Below are 22,423 nucleotides of genomic sequence, written 5' to 3'. Positions count from 1 at the left end.
TTTGTGTCATCGGTGTTGAGGGAGCCTTCAGCTGTGAGGGGTCAAGCTTTCGTGCTTTGACACATCATTAAACGGGAACTTAGTGTCTCCATAGAGATATAGGTAATCCTTCCCAGGGGGCATTTTAGACATTGTTTCATTTGCCCGCTGGTCCAGTAGTGATGTCTAAGATTTCTGCAGGCTCAAGAAACCCTTTCACAATTACTTTCACAATTGTAAATATATATGTGCAGATTGCAGTCCAGAAATCTAACTTCTTTCCTGAAAAGTTGCCAAAAGGGTTCATCAGTTAAAATAATTTTGCCACGAAGCATTTTACAATCTGTACAACGTAAGATACCACCTATCATAAGACCCTCTGTTTGGAGAAGAAAAAAACTGCCCAACAGAGGAGAGATTGCTCTTCCAGGACGGAGAAGCATGGATGTCATATACACAGAAAAGACAGGAATAATGAAAGCAAAATTACACTATAAAAACAGAATGACACTATTTGGTAAAAAGACTGCTAACATGTGAAAAATGTAAAGAAGACATCAAGCAACTTCCAGGTGCCACTAAAACGTGTAGAACTTGAACCACACAACCTCCGCTCAACCACAAAGATCTGGAAAGAGGACTTACACATCGACATACACACAAGAGGCAAAACTCAAAGATACCATTCACACAGAGGGTAAATGTATCTTTATTCATATACTGTAAGTCCAGGAAAGTTCATCCTACATTTGATGTTGAATCCCCTTAACATACTGCATGGACAGCCACCCTTTTGTTGTGAAGTGTAAAAATATATCCATTATGAAGCCGTGGTGGGCCTAGACGGCAGGTAATTACTGTGAAGCACTGGATTAGTCATGGAAAATGAGAACTGTGGAAGTTTTCCTTTTTTGTAGCTGCAAGAAGTTGACGTGTGTGAGTTTTGCGATGTGACCGTTGTGCATGCTCATATCGCAATGTCGATGCTGGAATGATATCCCTGCAGCTCTACTGCACGATACAGTATATGGAAAAATTTGGCACAAAGCAAACATTTGACACAAAATACATTACAGTATGTGATGTGAATTTCCCCCAGTTAAATTTGAGGTTGGAAAAAGGCTGGACAAAATACATTGTCCTTGTAATTTATTTCCGTCTGCAACCAGACTTGTGTCAACTGTCACTGGTTTAAAGATACAACTCCACATGCAGGAGTAGCAGCATCTTACATTTACATAGCAATTGACTTTTCACATGTCTGACTGTATATGTGGCATGTGAAGTAATGCCTGATTTCTCCAAGTTTGGCATGGGGCCAGATATATTCCTTTTCCCAAGAGGAATAATACAGTCTAAAACGTTACCTTCATGCCATGTGACTTGGGGTGGGCAGAGTAAATGCCCCCCCCCCCCCCCCCCTTCCCCTCCACTTCCAAGCATTTGAACCTCTCGTGTAATGCCACCGGAGTGCATGTTTGTAGTTCAGCTCATATCAACAGTCTCGATCCAGAAACAGGTTTGTCTCATCGAGCCAACGTGGAAACATATGACCCACCTCAAGGACACTTCTGGCCTGTGTCCCTGCGACTTCAGTGAGCCACTCAGCGGTGTGTGTGTGTGTGTGTGTGTGTGTGTGTGTGTGTGTGTGTGTGTGTGTGTGTGTGTGTGTGTGTGTGTGTGTGGCAGGTAGAAGCTGTGTGCATACAGTATGTGTGCGTGTGAGAGCGTGAGGTCATTTTAATCAGTGAAAATCCAGGGGTGTTAGTTAGAGACCTACGTAAAGGTCAGTAACAATGTGGCTGCCTAAAAATACCACGGACAGCGAATGGAATAGTGTGTTATTGAATACAGACTGTCATCTGTACGGATTTCCAAAATTACACTTTTTCTTTCTAAGGAAATACTGATTTTTTTTTTCTTTCTTTTTTTTTCAAAATAATTGAGTAACAAATGCATAAATATATGCATATAACTCTGTGTACAATATAACATAGACTAATGTTTTGTAGGCTTCAAACCTGTCCTTTCTGTCACTGAGCATTCTCCACTCTTATTCTATATCGCAGACAGGCAGGCAGACAGGCAGACAGACAGACAGACAGACAGACAGACAGACAGACAGACAGACACAGCCCAGCTGTTTGTCCTTCAGTTATGTCATATCTAGATTTGGAGCGACACTCGGATCCTCATTACATGTGACCCTGTCTTTCTTTACCCCAGGACAGGCTATGGATTTTACAATGACAACTCCATAACAAATTGCTTTACAAGGGAGCAGGTGATGGCGGCGATAACACTTGCCATCCGGCCCTCCCTCTCCTGCTGTCTCGCTTTGAGCCAGCTCCAGCTGTGGTCTTAAAGAGGCTCAGTGTGGGGGGGACCGAGCTCCTATTCTAGGCCCATCTCAGGGCCTGGGCTAATTTTGGACGGAGAAGAGGGGACAGGGAGAAAAGAAAAAAAAGAGGACGAGAGGATAAGAAAGAGGTCACTACATGCCACGGCACAGATGAACGCTCGGATGACAGCGATCATGACTTTGTTGTGGGACCAGTGCAGTGACGCCGGTCATCACTGATACAGACAACAAAATGGATGGCTTGACACGCTGTACTTTGTGCGACAGGTCCGAAATGAGACGGTTGTAAATTTGTGGTTTAGCTCTTGACAGGTTACGCGCTCCCTCCTTGACCTCCTCCTTGTTTTGTCGTCTCATTCACACATGACACTGCAGCCATGACACCGTGTGTCTTTATTGTAGGTCTGTGCACCACAGTCATAAAGTACAGCGCTTACCAGATCTGCCCAGGAGAGACATGTGGCGGCTGTAGCAATCCTTTTTCAAGTTCAAGTTCATTTATTTATGCATGTAGTGTCTTATCGCAAGCACATCTCACAAAACCTTAAAAGGAAAAAACAAAAAAGATCTAACAAATCAGAACAAATTGCAATGGCTTAAAATATCATGAAGATCTTCTCCAGGAAAAAAAAAGGATTCGCCAACTTTATGAGGTTGGGTACTCAAAAAGAAATATAATCCACTGTTCTGTGATTTATTATAAAGGGAAAACAAGTTGAAAACAATTTAATTACTACCCCTCTTGTCATGTGGAATCCTAACATGAGGAAAGCCAAGATCCTTTTTGGGTCATGACCCGTAGCTTGAATAAACTTTTTTGTGGAAGGCATCATTTTTTATCCAAGTCATGCAGCCCTAAGCCTACATCAGAATTTGATTATCAATGCGTAAGAAATGCATTTCTGGTCAGCACACATATGTAAGATATCCACGTTTTGATTACTCATACAAAACCAAAAAGGAAACCACAATGTGTGCTGTACAAGCTATCATTGACCATTAGGGTTCTTCACAACAATCAAAGAATGTATTAAAATAAAGACTGTTATGCCGTCTGCTCAGCATTGTGGATCGTGTCCTAGCAGAGGACAACAGTACAACAGTAGAGTGGAGTGAGCAGCCATGCTGGCAGTGACGGCGGCGAGGACGTGGCCCCTCACAGCTCATCAACCTGAGCCTGTGTTTATGGAGGTTGAGAAAGATGGGGCTTTGGTGGAGGACCAGGCGTGCCTGTGCTGGATCCGGGATGCGGCCCTGCTGTAGTCCCACACTGGAATGTTAATTAGGTGAACTGAGCAGAGGAGAGGTGACCCGTCCCGTTAACCAGCCAACCCTTCCCCAACAACCGGGAGGGGGATTTAGTTTTTGACGGAAAGCCCAGTCAGCATGTGCTCTGCATATATATATATATATATATATATATATATTTATATATTGTGACATTAGATAACACAAAGGAGATATTTGTCGAGTATTATCCGTGCACTTACACAATTCCGACCTCATCACCACCGCCCAGTTTTTCTCATAAGTTGCATCACTTAACCAACATACAACAATAGAGCAGCGTTTATAGTTGAAGCAACCCGGGGTGGAAATGAACAAACAGTTGAGTCCACTTAAGGGTTTCATAACTGATCTTCGCAAGCAAAACGGGAGCAAAAGTTGAGATTCTTCTTTTCAGCCATAGAGCACATACACACAAATACATACACAAAATACATATGAGTGTCCTATAGGATAGTAGAATAAAGCCACCAATACAGCACTGACTCCATATTTTGTCTTGTATGCCGTGTCTGTAATCTTAGTCTCCACTGAAATTTGATTTACCAATTTATAAAAAAGTGTTTTTACTGTATTTTGTCAAATGTAAAACTGTATTTTAAAAAAGATAATAATGTACGGTTTGTCTATTCTACATGAAACTAACATACCTGTAATGTTCAGACGTTTAGATTCACAAATACGTCCACGCTGCATTTTTACAGCTATCTTTCATGCTGCTAACAGATCAGGTGCACGTTGATACAATCTACTAAATATTATTAATTATAAAAATACACTGTTTATTGTATATATGAAAGACACTTTTGATGTCAAATATCCGAGGAGTAATAATTGTAATAATACCTGTTCTGTACTGCTACTTATCAAATACTGACCTCTAGAGGACTCTCTTTGGCTGTACAGTATAACACTAGTCTACATCTCCATACTGAAGAATATTACATTAGTGGAATTTTCAACATGTCGGTGTCACCAAAATGTTCAATCAAATGTATTTATTCATTTGTAAGAAATTAATTTACTGTATTACTTACACTGTTTTTTCTTGGCCCAAACTCTTATGAAGTAACTTTATTAAATGATATGTATATGCTATATTTTATTAGGCAGGCCAAAATGTATCACTATTTATGGTTATCAAAACATTTACTCATGCTTAGAAATGTCTTGGTTTATGTGTAAAAGATCCAGATAAAGATATTTGCATGTATTCCAGAAAGTTTAGTCAATTTATCAATTAGTCAATCAACAGAAAATGTATTGGCAACCATTCTGGTAATCGGTTTATTGTTATAGTCATTTTTCAATCAAATATGCCAAACCAAATGTGAAGACTGTTTTTTTTCTTTTCATATATGATAGTCAACTCAGAAATGAAAACATTTAGCATTTTTTCACTCTTTTCTGACATTGTAAAGACCAAACATATCAATTAATCCAGAAAATAATTGGCAGATTAATTAATAAAAAAAAGACGAGTTGCACCTCCACACTAAATTGTTCCAAGTCGCAGACTGTGAGCAGCATTAATACCAACAACCACCACCTACTGCCAACATATAAGTCCTATGAGAGAACAAATAAAGAAATAAATATGTGACAATCTTTGGGATTCATTTATTATATTTTTCACTTTCCAGCATTTACAGGATGTAAAGGATGTGAAAAAGTAGAAATAACAAACACGGCAGTGTTATGATACAATATCAATCAATCATGGTTGACTAAAAAAATAATTGAGTGTTTTCTAATGATTTCCTATAAATGACAAAGGCATGGCATTCATCAGAATCACTTCTCTTAAAGAAAATATTATACAATGGTGCCTGCATATTATCTGAGCCTTTAAGATTATCATAACTGCACACTAAAGTAATACATGATCAAAGCTCAGTACAACACTTAGTAGAATATCTGTTGTTGAACTATTATACATTAATAACTACGGAACATTAATAAAATAAACTATACATTTTTATAAAAAAAGACAACTACATACATGAGCTATCTATACATCGTAACACTGGTCCAAGGACTTTTGTTACATTTGGTCTGAAGATTAAAGGATTTGTTTTAATAAAAAGCAACATACTAGAGATACAATAATACCTTTTCAGATGATAAACTGATTTGTATTCTTTGGAAATATGACCATAAAAAAATACTTACTGTAATAGTACGGTGTGCCCACATACAGTATTGGCACATTTGAAATACAAACTACCATGTGGAACTCTTCATCAGTACCAGCCTTTTAACCACTACCTAAAATAGTGCCTCAGCGCATATATATATAAAAAAAGAATAAATACAATTGTAACAGTGTTTGAAGGGACCTCTGTTCGAAAAGCCTAGGATATAAATCCTGTCATGTACAAAACAATATCTCAACAATCATAATTATGAGATGTGGATTAAACCATCGTGTCACAAGCAGAGCAGCAGCTGACTCATTTCTTGACAAGATCAAATGATCGGTTAATTGGAAGAAACCACCATGTCCAGTTCTTTGACTGCCTCTTGGCTGGAGGTGAGGCCACAGCTGCCTGAGAGGGGGCTGTCGGAGTAGTGGCTGGCAGACCTGGGCACTGTGGCCGGGGAGGGAGGGGCCTGTGCCAGACCGGGCTTCTTCGGGGGGATGGGTGGAGGGTTGCCCCTGTCTGCCCTGGGGATGGTGGGGGATCGGATCCCCTGCGGAAGTGCTCCGGCCGCCCTCCCGATGACCGGAGACAGGGGCGCTGCCAGGCTGCGGTAGTCTGTGCCGAAGGGCGAACTGTTTGGTGCCGCGAGCTTCGGCGTGGCGCTCTGCTGCGCCGTGGTGAAGCGAGACAGGACTTGAGTGACTGTGCTCCGGGCCATCTGCTTGACCGGGCTGGCTTCAAGGGAGGCGCTGCTGGTCACAGGGGAGACTTCCTTCGGCGAGAGGGGGGGAGCGGGCTGCGGGGCCGGGGCCTGGGGCTCCGGGTCAGCGGTACCCTGGAACTTGTGACGAGCGGCGTGGAAACGCTGGTTGATGCCGGCCTGGTAGGGAGACTGGTAGCTACCGGGGCTGGGGCTGCCCGGTGGCTGTTTGGCAAGGACGGGGGAGGAGCAGGGGGAGGAAGATGTCTGGGTCTGATGAATTGGAGAATCTTCATTCCCATTCTGTACACAGATGTTATCCGAGAGGCCGCTGTTTGGAGCGTGGTGCCCGTTGGTCTCCATCAGACAGTGCTGATCGTTGACTTTTGGCTGAGCAGGTTGCTCATTTCTGTCTTCCTCAATGTCCTCCACTGTCATAGTGTCTACCGCTGTGTTTCCTGGAAGGACTTTAGTGGCCCACTCGTGTCCTTCTGCCTCTACTGGAGCTGTAACATCTCTCATCATATTCCCCTCCTCCAGCGTCCTCTTCAGCTCTTCCACCTGATCACAAAGTGGAGAAAGAGATTAATTTCAAGCAGAAATTTGGCTGCAAATGCGAGCTAATTTGCTTCTCGCACTAAGATTAGGTGAAATAACTTGAAGTAATTACAGTAAGATGTGCAATCTACTGGCACCTGTTGTTGCAGCTGACAGCAGTGAGCCTCCTCCTTCCTCAAGCGCGAGCGGAGCTGCTCTCGCTCGGTGTCGAACTCAGCCAGCTGCTCCTCCACCCTCGCCTCCATTCTCAGGGCTCTCCTGCTCTCGTCCTCCAATTCCTCTCTCAGGGCCTGACAAGCCTCCTTCTCCTGCGAGAGGAAAAAGTCTGTTCAACCGGAGCGCAAAACATATCCAGGTCCAACAGTTTTTTAATGACAAAAAGGAAATAAATTGCCCAGCTTGGATTGAAAATGCAAATACCTTGTCAAGTTTACGACTCAGCTCGGTCAGCCGGTGGCCCTCCTCCAGAGCCCTGGAACTCGCCCACTTGCACTCTTTGGCCAAAGCGCAGGAGAGCTGTTTGTGCTGAGCGCGTTCTTCTTCTAGCTGGTCGGTAATCCGCCGCTGTTCTTTTTCCAGCCGCCGGACTTGGCTGCGCTCAAACTCCAGCTACAAAGACGGAGACGAGTCACACAATAATCAAACTTAGCAGAGAAACTTCAACGTTTTTGACACACGATTCTTTTCAAATTCCACCAATCACTAATAGACTTTTAGACAAATGTTTACAGTGCAGTCTACGTCACTATTAATTAGAGGGCACCTGTTGTTGTAAGCGCTCCCTCTCCTTCTCCAGGATGTAAGTGACATCGTCTCCCTCGGCTGTGTCCTCAGCATGCCTCCTCTTCTCCTCCTCCAGATCTGCAATGACCTGAAGTGAACACAGCGGGGAGACAGAGAGTCAGGAGGGAAGGTATCTCACATGAGTTTGGTCTCCTTCATATTATGGCAAATAGCAGTTATTTTGAAGCAATGTGATTACTACATTGTAAGTGAAAAATGTAATTCAGCCCATTTAAATGAGTACCATGTTCAGCCTGCCTGCAGAGAAAAGTATAGTGCTCACTAGTGTCTTTTGTTTGTACAGCTCCAAAAGATACAGTGGGAATAATTATTTGCAACAGTAATTTGAAATACCAAAACCATAAAAGGTCTAAATTACTTTTTTGATGATACTTTTTACTACATTTCAAAATGTGAGGTTTACCTTCTGCCTCATATTGTTCTCTGTAAAACAGATGTTTTTGTGGTCTGTGTATTCTAATACTCATATATTATTATCTGAAACTGAAACAAAAGAAAAAGTGGAAAAGTTACATCAGTGCAGGTGTTTTGTCTTTGTTCATGTCTGTTACCCTGCACCTGTAAAGTACTTCACTTAGGTGTGTGTGTGTGTGTGTGTGTGTGTGTGTGTGTGTGTGTGTGTGTGTGTGTGTGTGTGTGTGTGTGTGTGCCTCTTGGAAATAGTTCGTACTGAATGCTGTTCTTAGCAGCGACCAGCAGCTCTATAGCTCGCTCTGTCGGTTGGCCCAAAAAATTGTAAACAAAAGGTTTTAATGAAGGGGGATGATCTAATCACATCCGTTTTGTGTGCCAGCCTTTTGCTGCAAGCAGTGTGTGTGTACTTTTAGAGAACACATTTTCTTTACAGTATTTTCCACCACTGAGGCCATTTTTTTATCTTACCCTATTATTATTATTTTTTTTAAAGGAACCAGCTCCTTTCTGCTTCCCCTAATTAAGCACCACACCTCCACACCCACCCTTCTGTGCCTGCTTTCCGCTGCAGCCAGCTGGGCCAACATCTTCTCCTGCATCCTCCTGCAGTGGCTCACCACCAGTTTGAGAACCACCAGCGGGTTGGAGGTAGGGGAGGAGCAGCCTGGGTCCTTGTTCTGGTCCCCGACAGCCTCGCTGTCTCTCTGCAAGGCCAGGAAGGGGTCGCTGAGGTTGTACCTGCTGTAGCGCTCCTGGATAAACAGCTCTTTACGCTGGGCCTGAAGAGAGGAGAGAGGAGAGAGATGGAGCTCTGAGAGGGGCGGCGATCGATTAACTAGTAAAGTATGTGTGTGGTCTGAAGGTTATGTGGTAGGAAATGTTCATGCGTGGAGTTGCTTGGCTTGTTCATGCTTTTGCATAAGTGTCCTTGTTTACAAAAGGATTACAATTTCTTCGATCACATTTTTAGCCATGTTAGCGACGTGGCTTTAGGGGTGAATGACCGTGTCGGTCGGTCCCAACAGCTATTGGATGCAATGCCATGAAATTTGGGACAGACATGCATATTTCTCTGATGATTAATCCTTATTACTTTGGTGATCTCCTGACTTTTCCTCTAGCGCCACCAGCAGGTCAAAGTTTGCACTCATTTAGTGATAAAATCAAGTGTTTGATGGATTTCCATGAAATTCAGAACGCACATTCATGTCCCCCTCAGGATGAATTTTGTACTTTGTGTCAAGTGCCTGAAACTAAAAGTTTCTATACAATGGAAAAACTGACATCAACACCACTATTATGATATGATTCGATAGTTATAATCCCAGACAGTTATGGTTTAACACGCTGCTATTACGATCATGATCAGGACCTCCAATACTAGAGGGGTGAATGATCTGTAGATAAAGGAAGGGGAAGAGAGGCAGAGGAAATGCAGAAACGTGCAGGATAAAGAGGGCCAGCGGGAGGAAGGAGCAACAGATGGTGAGTGTCTGTCTATCTTTAGCGGGACAGCTGCTCTGGACTGGGTCTCGGCCAAGGCAGACCTGTTCTCTGTTTAACTCGTGACAAAGGAAGGATAATAGCAGCAAGACATTTCAGGTTCAGCAGATGCCTTTAGGCCTGCCGTGAAAAGGGGCTGAAGTGAGGGAGAGGGGGGAGGGGGAGGGGGAGGGGGAGGCTATAGCCGAACTGGCAATGTGTCTTTCGTGAGGTTTCAACAAAAGAGGATCAAAAGATTAGAGAGAACAGGATCCTCTCTAGCAGGGTGAGGACAGACCTCCTGACGACTGATACCACGATTAATTGAGAAGTGAAAAGTGTAGTCGAGAGCGTGGTCTGCAGAGCAATATTCAGCCGATTCAAAGTTCTTGCAGAGCGTTGAACAGCTGACTGTGTGTGGTTACAGCTCAGCACAAAGGTAAACCATAACATATAACATAATCCTTTCAAAACAGGACTTCATTGGCATCGATCTCTGACTATTTGCACCGATGCAACGTTTTCTCATCCAACTCTTCATGGCTGACTCCTGGTCTGCTTAATAAGGTGTTTATCAGATCCATGCATCCCTAATGTACGCATCGTTTTGCCTGACTGCGTATAATTGTCGCAGTATATAAAGACATTCTGACATTTTACGCTCAAAGACAGACTTATGTCAAGCAACAGGAGTTAGCTAGCCGGCAAGAAAACTACAGGGAGTGATGATTGACGGCTATATTCCACTACCGAACACAGGCTTTGTGATTGTCATCTTCCAACAATATTAGCTCATCCGGCACAAAGAGAGGAGGGCAAGGCTGTGAGGCTTTGCTGCCGTTATTTGATCCAGTCCGCTGAGGACCGTGTGAAGGCGGATCAAACAACATGGAGGGGGGAAACGGCGAAAACACACGATGCCCGAGAGAATTCAAAAATGCCTCTCAAACATGGGCGCTGTCTAAAGCCCGATGACTCCACAGGACCATGTAGAATATGTTATCACTGTGGCATACAGTCCTTTTCCCCACTGTGTTCAGACAATACAGGTTTCACATTTAATTGACAAAAAAAAAATTACATTTGTCTGCCAAAGGTCTCTTTTGAAAGTATACATTTGTTTTATATAAACACTAAAAAGCTAAAAATGCATTAAACAAGTCAATTTTTTTAATCCAATTTTGAAGATGAATGGGTAACACTTTATAATTACACACCATGAAGCATTAGTTAAGTATGAGTAAACACTTAATTCATCATTTATAAAGTATTATTCCTACATTAACACTCATGCAATTCATAAGTTATAAATGTTTTATTCTTGATTAATAAGCTCGTCTATTATGTGTTTGGTAATTGTGTTTTCATACTTTATAAATGATGGATTCCCCATTTGTAAATTAAGTATTATATATATTACAAACCAATTATTAAGGAGTTGTAGATGATTAATAATATCCTCTGTATGTGCTAGTAAATGATTAAGAACGTATTTAGATGTACATTATTCATGCATGTGTGTGTGTGTGTGTGTGTGTACATATATATATATATATATATATATATATATATATATATATATATATATACACACACACACACACACACACACACACACATATATACACATACATATATATACACATATATATACACACACACACATATATATATATATATATATATACATATATACACACACACACACACACACACACACACACACACAATGATTTAGATATGCACTAATGTTAGGGACTATAAATACATTAATAGTGGTAGTTACTAGTCATTTATTAAGTATTTTGTGTGACCTAAAGTGTGGACTATCTATGCCTTACAAAGCATTTATAAATGACATTGAAAGGCCATCAGTGTCTCAAAACCCACAAAAGTCTGTTATCTTCTCAACAGAAAAGACAAAAAGACAAAGTGATCAAGAACATATCAATATTTATTACAAGATGCAAACAATGTACTGTAAATACAAATCTCTCAGCCATTCATTCATGTAAAAAATAAAACAAACAGATTCTCATTCAGGAGAACATTGCTGATATAAAACATTTACATTCGCTCCACTCATATGAACAGATAAATGGTCATCTAACATTGTCGCTATCATATAACCGCTAGTTAGCCAACTGTCTCCTGGGTCGCTCTATTTACAACGGAGGTAACGCCGTGGCTTGCGCCGTCTCAGGACCTCTAGTTAGTGACTTGCTAGCTGGAAGGCTAGCTACGTACTCATCCTCCATCATGTGTAACGCTACGTGACAGCTGACGGGTCTCCAATGCCCGTCAGCTGTCATTCTTTCTGGCCCGGGTCCAGCGTAAAAGCACTTCTGTATCAGTTCCTGAGCGAAACGTTTGTCCCACGTTGATGACGTTTACGCGGGCTTTTCCTTTGTCCCACATTGATGACGTTTGAAAGCGGGATTTCTCATTTCGCGGTTGTAAACAATGAGCAGATTCACAGCCTGCCATCGAGACAGGCAACTGAATAAAAGTGCGAACAGTGGAGATCGATATGCTTGGTTAAAATTAATAATTAAATAAGTAAATGTAAACTAATATGCAAAGCTCCTGGCTAGCAAATGTTTTATATCAGCAATGTTCTCCTGAAGGAGAATCTGTTTGTTTTGTTTTTTACATGAATGAATGGCTGAGAGGTTTGTATTTACAGTACATTGTTTACATTTTGTAATAAATATTGATATGTTCTTTATCACTTTGTGTTTTGTCTTTTTGTCTTTTCTGTTGAGAAGATAACAGACTTTTGTGGGTTTTGAGGCACTGATGGCCTTTCAATGTCATTAATAAATGCTTTGTAAAGCATATATATATATATATATACATACATGCATGTATGCAATAATGTACATCTAAATAACTTCTTAATCATTTACTAACACTTTATAGAGGATGTTATTAATCATCTACAACTCCTTAATAATTGGTTTGTAATATATATAATACTTAATTTACAAATGGGGAATCTATCATTTATAAAGTATAAAAACATAATCCCCAAACACATAATAGACAAGCTTATTAATCAAGAATAAAACATTTATAACTTATGAATTGCATACTAATGAGTGTTAAAGTAGGAACAATGCTTTATAAATGATGATTTAAGTGTACTTAAATCATACTTAACTAATGCTTCATAGTGTGTAGTTATTATAAAGTGTTACCGATGAATCTTTAAAGAGAAATCTGTTTCTGCAGACTTGACTGGCAGCCCATCCCTGTTCCCGTCAATGACTGTCTGCTCTGATGTGTCATTTTACGGTCAGAGATTAAATATGCTTAGATCGGGTTTCTATTCCTGACACCTATGATGCTCAAGGATACATTCAGTCTGACTTTCATTAAGACAGTTGTATGCAGTACAAACAGAAAAAACCTCTTAATTTCTAGGCCATTGTTCATACAAGAGGAAACATTTTTAAAGACACAAAGAAAACCCCTTTTACTAGATTTTTAGGATAGTCCATTGTTTTCCTAACTGGATAATTGACCTTTTAAGGGCAATTTCTTTTCTTTTCCACTTCACAGGACCTCTATTACACAAAAGTTTGCTCATAAACACAGACTGTGTGTCTCTCTCAGCTCTCTTCCCAGTCCTTCAATGCACAGAGAGACTTCTGTTTTCCTCCCCATCAACCCTCCACCGCTGCAGAGAGGGTGGAGGAAGTGAAAAGACGGATTACAGGAAACGCATTTCTAACATCACTTAATACTTAACACCCAAATCTACCCGAGCTTAGCCATTACATCATGCTGTACATGAGCAATACCCGTACACGTTCAGTGCGTGGCTGCTATGCATCACAGTCCTACCTCCATTATTCATGCTTTTGTCTGTTTGCTACACTTCTTGGCAACTTCTGTGCTTTTGCTGGGGAAGTGCCATGGCCGCACTTTTCCACTCCGGCTTATCTTTTGCCGACACATTGCCTGGACTCTTTCAGGTGTGCAATGCTGGTGACAAGATCTGTATAACACTGAGAGAAGGTGATATATGAACGTCTTACCCTGGAGTCCGATATGTTTCAGAGCTGCTGAGGCAGCTTGCTAAATACCCTGAAATGCTCATGCATGTAAATGGAAAGGAAATGTCTGAAGAAAGCGACCCATCATGAACACACGGTTGATGACGCTACGCTACACTGAATCAAATCAGCTGATGCATCTCAAAGCTAACAAGGCTGTTTACCCCTATTTCAATGCTGAGCACACACGGTAAGTATATCCATTTGGAAGCTCTAGTCCACCACACCATGTGACCCCCGACGGTTAATTAAAGGGCTCATTTCCATATTTGAGTCCCCTTTGAACTTAAAGTAAAGACTTTTATTCCTTTTCAGAAAGAAAAAAAAGGACAACTGGATCAATGCAGAGCTTTGTGGGCCAAATACAAGCGTTGCCAGAGACGAACTTCCTTCTGAAAGCCACAGCGTGAGCAGCTGCTGGAGTGAGTCACAAAAGGAAAAATGCAGCAGATAGTTAGAATGCCACTGATAGTTCTGCATAATTACATATAGAAGACCAGAGAAAAAACGCATCATTAACCTCACATCCTGTACTTACACTACACCCTGTAGAAAATCACTGATACAACTGAGATGTTTAAAACGCAGAGAATGGACACCACACACGAAAAGGTGCCCGTTCCATGGCATTTGTGGTTGAGCTACACATTGACACATGACACTCGGTGTAGTGGTGACACATCAGTTAAGACTGACATGACTGGACCTACTTCTCTTATTACTGTAGGTTCATCTTATTGTTGGAACTAAATAAATCTGTACTTAAGACTCAACCGTACTTTTAGCAAAATGCTAACATCAGTTTAGCCGGTTTAATGCGCACCAGTTTGGTGTCAATGCCCTTAGTTTAGCAGGTATTTTAGTAATAAAACATTGGACATTTAAAATTTTGCGCTAGATAAAAAGTGAAGTGATCACCAAAAATTACTGCAGGACTGATTACTGTCAGAATCAAGTTTTACGGCAATCCATCCATTCACTCACAACCACAACTGTCAACCTCATCGGGGTGCTAGAGATAAAGTTAGAGGATCACCAAAGTCATTTGGATTCATCCTCTGGGGACCATGACTAACAGTACGAAATGTTGTGCCAATCCATCGAGGGACTTCTGAAATACTTCACTGGAGAAGTGAAAAAGTTGACCTGCTGGTGGCGCTAGGTAAAAAGTCACAGGGTCACCATTTCATCCTCTGGGGACCATGAATGTGCAAAAGTTCATGGCAATCTATCCAATAACTCTGGACGCCATGCTGCTTAAAAAAACAAAGAATTGTGGGATGTTGTTTTACTGATAACCATCTGCTGTCATGTGAGGGCGAGACCCAAGATTATACATCGCCAACTCCTCAACCGCAGAACAGCAGAAAGGTATGAAGTTGTGCTGCACCTTTGCAGAAAAATGTATGCTGTGCTGCAGAGAAGAGATCAGTTTCCACTTTCTCCCTGCAATTAACTTCCTACAGGTCAGTGATTATACCCTTGTTTAATCAAAGCTCCATAACAGTTAACACTGCAGCATTGATCCAGTCCCACACCTGAATGGGTTAATGGTTTAGTGCCGTTGGAGCCATGAAAGAAGCACAGCCATATTCCCCCTCCAGCTCCGGTTAAGGCCAATGTTTATTTGTTCACTCCTACTCTCGCTCACATTGAGTCATCAGGCACCCGGTGTGCTGGAAGTCCTCTTTGCCTTAGATGGCCAGATCCCAGGAGAGATGTAGGAATGTGGTCTAGACACAACACATGGACGTTCAGCAGTAGGCTCTCTCAGAATGGCTGCTCTCTAGTTCGTTGGCTGTCTCTCCAGTTTCGTCTTTCAATGGTGCATTTTACACCAGGAGAGCGAATAGCATTCCGAGAGTAACGGCTGGAGAGCTCAAATATTTATAGTGAGAATAAAGTCTGCAGAAAATCCGTCTCACAAAGGCAGGGACATCTTTTGCAGGAATTAAGTTGCTTATTCACTGCTTATCTTATTATTGTGGGTTTTTTTAAACAGCGTGACCGGGACACAGTGTTACTGAAGTAAGTTTACAGCTCTTTTAATGACAAAACCTCTTTAAGGACATCCACACTGAAAGCTTGAGTATGTGGGCCTGCAGGACACAGTGTGGGAAAATAGCCTGGCAATCCTTTAATTGAAATGACGCATTAATCCTAATGCCAAAGTAAGACCTCCTAAGACTGGAACTAGCTGATCTGCATCAAACTGTGTGTGTGTGTGTGTGTGTGTGTGTGTGTGTGTGTGTGTGTGTGTGTGTGTGTGTGTGTGTACTCTACATTGTGTCTATTTCTAATTGAGTACATGTTCAAGTTCACTGGAATGCATCTACTCATTTAAACTTATGAAAAGATGACATCTGAGACAATTCCCCTAAAGAATCCATTCTACGGAGGCCCAGACAATAGTGTGCTGCCAGCAAATTGTGTTAATCAAGAGGAATATCAGCTTCACGGACACATGGCTTTATCATTTCCATACAGAGAACCTTTTTCACAGGAAATGAGTGCCAACAAGAGGGTTACTTAGATTAAATGTTAATTTCTTTAGCTGATATATATTTTTCTCTTCATTTTGTTGCCAGATTGTCATCATGAGATTACCTTGGGTCCAATAACAACAAAACCAACTCTACATATCCATTACAAACATATCTTCACAGGCATCCATGACCAGCCCATATAGGCTTGTTTCTCTGCTGTCAATCATTTTTGTAAATCACATACAGCATGACGACCTTTATATGTTGCCCATGAAGTGACCAACGTAAACTAAAAAGAGAACATGCAATGTTGTGGCAATATGCTTCTGCAGTGGTTTGAGAGGTTTCTAGTGAGTGTTTGACATGGGAAAAAAAGCAGATGTTGTGCAGAGAGTAGCTTAGATGTTACGATGATGTTACCAGCTCCATTGATTTACCTTGAGGGCATCAATGACCAGGTCCCGGGCCTCCAGCTCTCCTTCCAAAATGCTGAAAAGCATCAGCAACTCCGGCTTGGTCAAACTCTCCATATTCAGCTTGGACTGTGAGGGCACAAGATCAAAGAGAGGAACTTGGTTGACAAATTTAATTTAGATTTTATTTCTTAAAATTGATTCAGTTTGCCACTTTATAGTATTCGCATGCATGAAAATAACTATTTACTCTGTACTTAATTTATTCTATTAGATTATTGTTCAACTTCAATTGAGAGAACACTGAGAAACTAACCTGAGAAAGTAAACTGTTTTCCAACTCCCTTAAAGCAGACATCCAGACAGACATGTAATCTATCTGATCCAGCCCACTGATTTATGAGCTTTATGTGGATATGTGGTTATTATCTTGTGAGGGGGGGATTTTACAGCACAGAACCAGTGTACAAAAAAATGTAGTACATTTTTTTCTCCTGTGTGAAAAGAAACCAGACGGCTTATTGTGGGTGCAGTTCACAGGTGCACTAAATATCAAACCTGTTTAAGTAGGAGAGGTGTGCAGTGTTGCTCAAGCTAAATGTGAAGATGTTACATAAAAACTACTAAAATATAAATAAATGAGTTTCCAGGCATCTTAAACAACAGGAGTGAGATATTCCTTCAAAGTCGATCATTTTATTGTTGGATATTTCAGAGACACAGACATGGCAGCGCTACAAGCTGACATGTCCGTCTGGCACAGATGGATCGTACATCAAACAAGAGATAGTCAGTCGGCTTCAAGCACCCAAGCTGTTCTATCATCTGTCTTAAACACTTACAGCTGACTAACTGATAATATGCAACTTTAAGTTCAGTGTTGAAAACAATATCACTCTGTTTTGTCCCCCCCCCCCCCCCCCCACTGCACGTCCATTCATTACGGGTCCTGTGACAGTTGGGTTGTTTTGTATTGGAAATGTGATGTGGTCTCTTTGTAGTGTCTCTGCACTCTAATCTCACAGCTGTGTTGGTTCTGCTGACAAGCCCCGCGGTGTCCACACCTCAAAACATCCAACCGCACTCTGGCCAGGAGAACGTATGCGGGGCCCCTCTTTGAAATGAGATCAAAGCTGTTGGTGTTTTTACACTAAGCATCCGTTCAGATCATCATGTGGGACGTATAGCAGGGCTCAACACCAACTTTAAAAATGTGTCTGCCAGGCTGGAATCGGCTTTGGTTGCCGAAACTGAAAACACGGTTGCCACATTTAGTCATCCGATGTTTGAGTGACTTAAGATGTCAGTAAGTCATATTCATAATATCATGTCATGTGTATGTTGTACATGCATTGCTGTATAATTTTCCATCCAGCTCAGAGATGCCGGGAGACTTCGCTTCCCCAAGACTTCACAGAACTTTTTGTTCTTTGTTCGGATTCATCTTGTTCTTTGCCACTTGAATCAATTTGCACGTCTGCTTGTGATTTTCGCGGGTTAGTCAAGCTTTTCACCCCACAGTCAAACAACTTTCTTTGCTTCGCCGGCATTATCTCTAAAACACATGCCTGTGTGCTCTCGAGTAAACGCACCAACGCACACGCGGCGTCACCTGCAGTGTTGTCTGGTTCCGGTTCTGACTGTAACAACAATGCAAGAAATATTTTATAAATCACATTTATTTTGGGGTGCATGTTTTGCTGTCTGGTACATTAGATAGATCCACGTTGCACTGGCTGGCTACATAACAACAGAAGTAGCCTATAGTCTAGCTTTAAATCACACAAAAAAAGTCCTTCTGAAATGTGGCTTAAGCATCTGAAACCTCTCACACACTGCTGTCTATTACACTGATCCACACCTGAGCTGGTATTCATTCAGGAGGCCCGTGCTCTGCTCTGAGCACTCTGTGGTCTCCACAACTTTCCACATCATGAAGTCACCCAGAGGGAGGGTGGGCCCATCTCTTGGTGCGCTGGTTGCATAATGACAGAGCGGAGCCACCGGCCTTTCATATCCGAGCTGGCAGCTACAATATTTCCCAGGCATCTTTCGATAGCATCAGCGATACAGAAAGATCAATGAGCATTGTATTCCAGCACTTGGATACACTGTGACACTTACGCAGAGCAGTATGCAGGAATGAAAAGAGGAAGGAGCCACGATCCCGATGAACGGCACCTTGAGTGCAGCCTAATCCCTACTGCAGCGTCCTCTCAACAAAGAAGGCACACAGTGTTTAAGTTCTGCCTTCACCAGCACTCATGGTCTGTGGCTTAACCACAGGGGTAAAATGCTAATTAAACTACAGCACACACACCTCCCTTGGTTTTGCTTTTACAGGACTGATCGCTAATTTCACAGGGGCGCTGTAATCACTGTGCATAGAGAGAGAGAGAGAGAGAGAGAGAGAGAGTGCGCTGTGGCATGAGAAACGTCTGGCCTGGAGGGAGCCAACATGTGTCATCACGCTTGTTTAGATCCTCATTATTTTATTATTATTTCACCTAATCCTCCCCCCTCCCCCTCCCCCAGTTAGAGTTGGTAATCATGAGGATACACAAACACTGAGCGGCAGCATGGGAAATACAAATATTCCCACACGGTAGCTCCACTTCCGATGACAAAAAAAAAAGGCCTGTGCCCATAATCCTTTTTCATCCGTGTTTGTTTTAAGCCTGGCCGGCCATGTGCCTCGTCTGCAACACTGTAAACTCATTAAAAACACATTGCAGCTTCTATTGCAAAAAACATATGCTCTGCTCCAATACAAAGGGGCCCTCGGTTTGTGAGTAGCTGCTTGAGACTGTGGAAAATGAACCTACTTCATTCAAAGCATATCAAAGTCCATTAAAACACACTTTTCTTAGTCTGGGGACAGTTTCTAAATCTACTGCCCCATGTTGAATAAAAAATTATACTAACAATGTGTACAATAATTCAGATTACAATCAGATTCATCTTAAATATGCACAGTAACACTTTGTCTCTGAACCTTTCAGTCACATCCTCTGTAATGGTGAAGGAGGGAGGGGAAGCACAACGTGAGCGTGAGTATATGTCACAGACTGTGAAATCAATCTGGCCCACAAAATGAGGGTCAACTGAGGGGAAGTACACAGCCTGAGGTCTGCTCAATTTCCGTGTTCTGGTCATCACGATGGCGCACCAGATGCAGTATGGCTGGATACTAAATTGGATTTGTTAGTCAACCTAATTTTCTCAGTAGGCCACTTACTTACTCACTCACTCGGCTTGCTGCTTCCTGGCCTTTGATGCAGCCTAGTTTAAAAAAAGAATTAAAAAAATTAAAAACGAATAAATTAAACTAGAGTGTTGCCACTGCTGAGTAAATAAACGTTTTTTAACATCTGGAGCCCCTGTGACGTCAAATGAATTCAATCAGCACTCTCGTGAGGATCAAATAGCCATCACCAGCAGTCTGGAGGAAGCAGAGGACATGTCACTGTCGGAGCTATCGATGTTTGTTTTTTTAAGGATACAGCTTTAGTGTATTTTACACGAACAAAGCACACTATTCAGTCTTGAGGAGATGCAGTGCAAACGGTTCGGCATGTAGCTTTGACCACTTTTGCCAATAGTTAGCTTACATCTCTTTTTTCTTCTTCTTTTCTTTTGGACCAAAAGTGGCAAAACACGGTGAAACCCGGCAGTTTATCGTCTCCAACCTTTCGCCGTCGACACAAACGCGTTTTCTGCGGCTCTTCTTACCTTCATAAGGCCTTCGGAGGTCTTTGAAAACTCCAGCATGAACTTTTCTCCTGTCAGGAGATTTGTTTCACTTGATTTGCGTCCTCTGATCCCAACGCAGCGGAACAGTTAGTGGCCAAGCGCTGTTCTCAACTGACAGTGCAGCTAGCCAATGGACGAGGCAGAACTATGTGGGCTGACCAATGAAAGAAGAGCTTCTGGGAAAAGGGGCAGGGCCACTGGCGTCCCGCCTCTTGGATTTTGGTTGGATTTCTTTGTTTAGCATTTCTTGAGTGCCTGCCTCTTTTCTAAGGAATTTCTTATGGACAGGTTAAGGGTTTTAGCACGCTATTGTATTGATTTTACAGGTACGATGTTAAAACACGACATTTGGTTTGTTTGTGGTCCTAAATAGTCACTTTATAGTGACTTTATAGCAGGTTTATTCAGTAATGAACTGGTCTCAATATCTCTTATGACAATATTCCTCTGTAATATTTCTATAAAATCGCAATTGTTGACATTAATATAGTTGAGGGTTACAGTGTAACGTTTGTAGTTTATAGGACGCAGGGGTGGAAGACCACGATAAATAGTCTACTCACTTTTTTTTACTTAAGTAAAAGTAGTAATACCACAATGGAAAAATACTTTTACTTGAGTATAATTGTGAATGCTTTCACTTAAGAAGCCTATTAGTAGTAAAATATAATTGTATTAGTGTTCTAAGTATTATTTCACATAATAATAACATAATCATTTCTAATTTTTGAATGAATTACGTTATTGGAATCATGTTATTACGCATTAATGTGTAAGCAGCAATTTAATATTGTTCACTGGTCACTTTTAACACACACACACACACACACACACACACACACACACACACACACACACACACACAGTACAAGTTCTTCAAAATCGTCCATAAGTATGCAGGAGCACTTGAGTAAAGGTACTTTGTTTCTTAGCACCATGGATAGGATGAACATTTGATTTGATTCTGTTCTAAAACTACTGTACATGCACACAACACTGTCCAAACATTCACAAACAATCAAACGGATTCAGTGCAATATAAGACATAACCATGCACAGACAAAGAATACAAATGAAAATGTTCTGTTATGCAGACAAGTGAGGCATGACGCAGCATAAAACAAAACTCCATAGGTAACTTTTATCTCACAGAAACGATGACATATGCATTTAATGTTATACATGTCACCATACAAACATTCTGTTGGCCACTCATGAATTATTCCAACATGATTAATTATTCCAGCAAAAGCATCCCTTGCATTGATTCCTGGATTTGTGGGATTACCGTATTATTGGCTGCCATCTGGTGGCATAGTCACTGTAAGTGCCAGAGTAGCCTAGTGTGCAGAGCTGTGAGAAAGCTGTGTTGCTGTTGGAGAAATGTGGATTTCTGAATTCACCTGGGAAATCAAAAGGTTTACAGACTGTTGATGGAGCTAATATAACAGCCAGCTTCAAACTAAAAGCACTGAAAGCCTTCAGAACTCGGAACAGTTGGAGGTATTACAGTTTTATGCCCTGTGTCTCTGAAATCACAGGAACAGTCTTCTCACAACCTCTGTCTCTTATTAGCAGCACTGAGGAACAACACACAAGTTGACTGTGGAAAGTTGACTGTGGAGCTCTAACTCTATAGCTGGGGATACAGCTGTGTTGTTGTTGTTGTTGTTGTTGTTGTTGTTGTTGTTGTTGTTGTTGTTGTTGTTTTTGTCAGCCGTGAGGCACAGAGCTCCAGATCCCATGTGACAAAAATTAAATGAGGTAATCACTGTGTTGTAGACCTGAAAATGCAAGGTCGTCAAGGCCTGTAATACACAAGAGCTGCCAGTAGAGTGCAATGCTCACACAACTCAAGTCAAAGTTACAGTAACCACACTTTTCACCATGGCTGAGCATAATGGACAGACCAGCACTTTTACCGGTTGCATGTAATAATGGCGATAAAGCTTATTCTACTGATGCATTCATAAGTCGCAT

At 41.6% G+C, this 22,423-nt stretch overlaps 1 protein-coding gene across 2 annotated transcripts; it reads right to left on the bottom strand.

Annotated features, from left to right (window-relative positions):
• Positions 1-5,224: 5,224 nt before the first annotated feature.
• Positions 5,225-20,497, bottom strand: LOC137873916 (CTTNBP2 N-terminal-like protein). 2 transcript variants are annotated; one of them, XM_068712422.1, is made up of 7 exons: positions 20,423-20,497; positions 16,715-16,819; positions 8,794-9,027; positions 7,794-7,901; positions 7,451-7,639; positions 7,168-7,338; positions 5,225-7,033 (listed from the first exon to the last, which is right to left on the bottom strand). In XM_068712422.1, exons 1-7 carry the CDS (start codon positions 20,459-20,461, stop codon positions 6,110-6,112), a joined length of 1,770 nt encoding a protein of 589 aa, XP_068568523.1. In that variant the 5' UTR covers positions 20,462-20,497; the 3' UTR covers positions 5,225-6,109. The 2 variants fall into 2 exon arrangements, with proteins under 2 accessions (XP_068568523.1, XP_068568524.1); XM_068712423.1 differs by having other exon boundaries at positions 20,302-20,487.
• Between the last annotated feature and the right edge of the window lie 1,926 nt (positions 20,498-22,423).

This window comes from Cebidichthys violaceus, unplaced genomic scaffold (genome assembly GCF_023349555.1).
Source record: "Cebidichthys violaceus isolate CVI_PGR_0920_01 unplaced genomic scaffold, fCebVio1.0.p SCAF_17, whole genome shotgun sequence".
Classification (NCBI taxonomy): Eukaryota; Metazoa; Chordata; class Actinopteri; order Perciformes; family Stichaeidae; genus Cebidichthys; species Cebidichthys violaceus.
Note: the sequence above shows the minus strand (reverse complement) of the source record. Positions and strands in the feature narration are given on the sequence as shown.

What these genes read in the sequence shown, in the direction of transcription:
- LOC137873916 (XM_068712422.1), bottom strand. Translation starts at nt 20,461, where the DNA reads ATGCTGGAGTTTTCAAAGACCTCCGAAGGCCTTATGAAG. An exon ending in TGGTCATTGATGCCCTCAAG is followed by an intron (nt 9,028 to 16,714) that starts GTAAATCAATGG and finishes TCCTCTCTTCAG; the next exon opens with GCCCAGCGTAAAGAGCTGTT. An exon ending in GCTGTCAGCTGCAACAACAG is followed by an intron (nt 7,034 to 7,167) that starts GTGCCAGTAGAT and finishes CTTTGTGATCAG; the next exon opens with GTGGAAGAGCTGAAGAGGAC.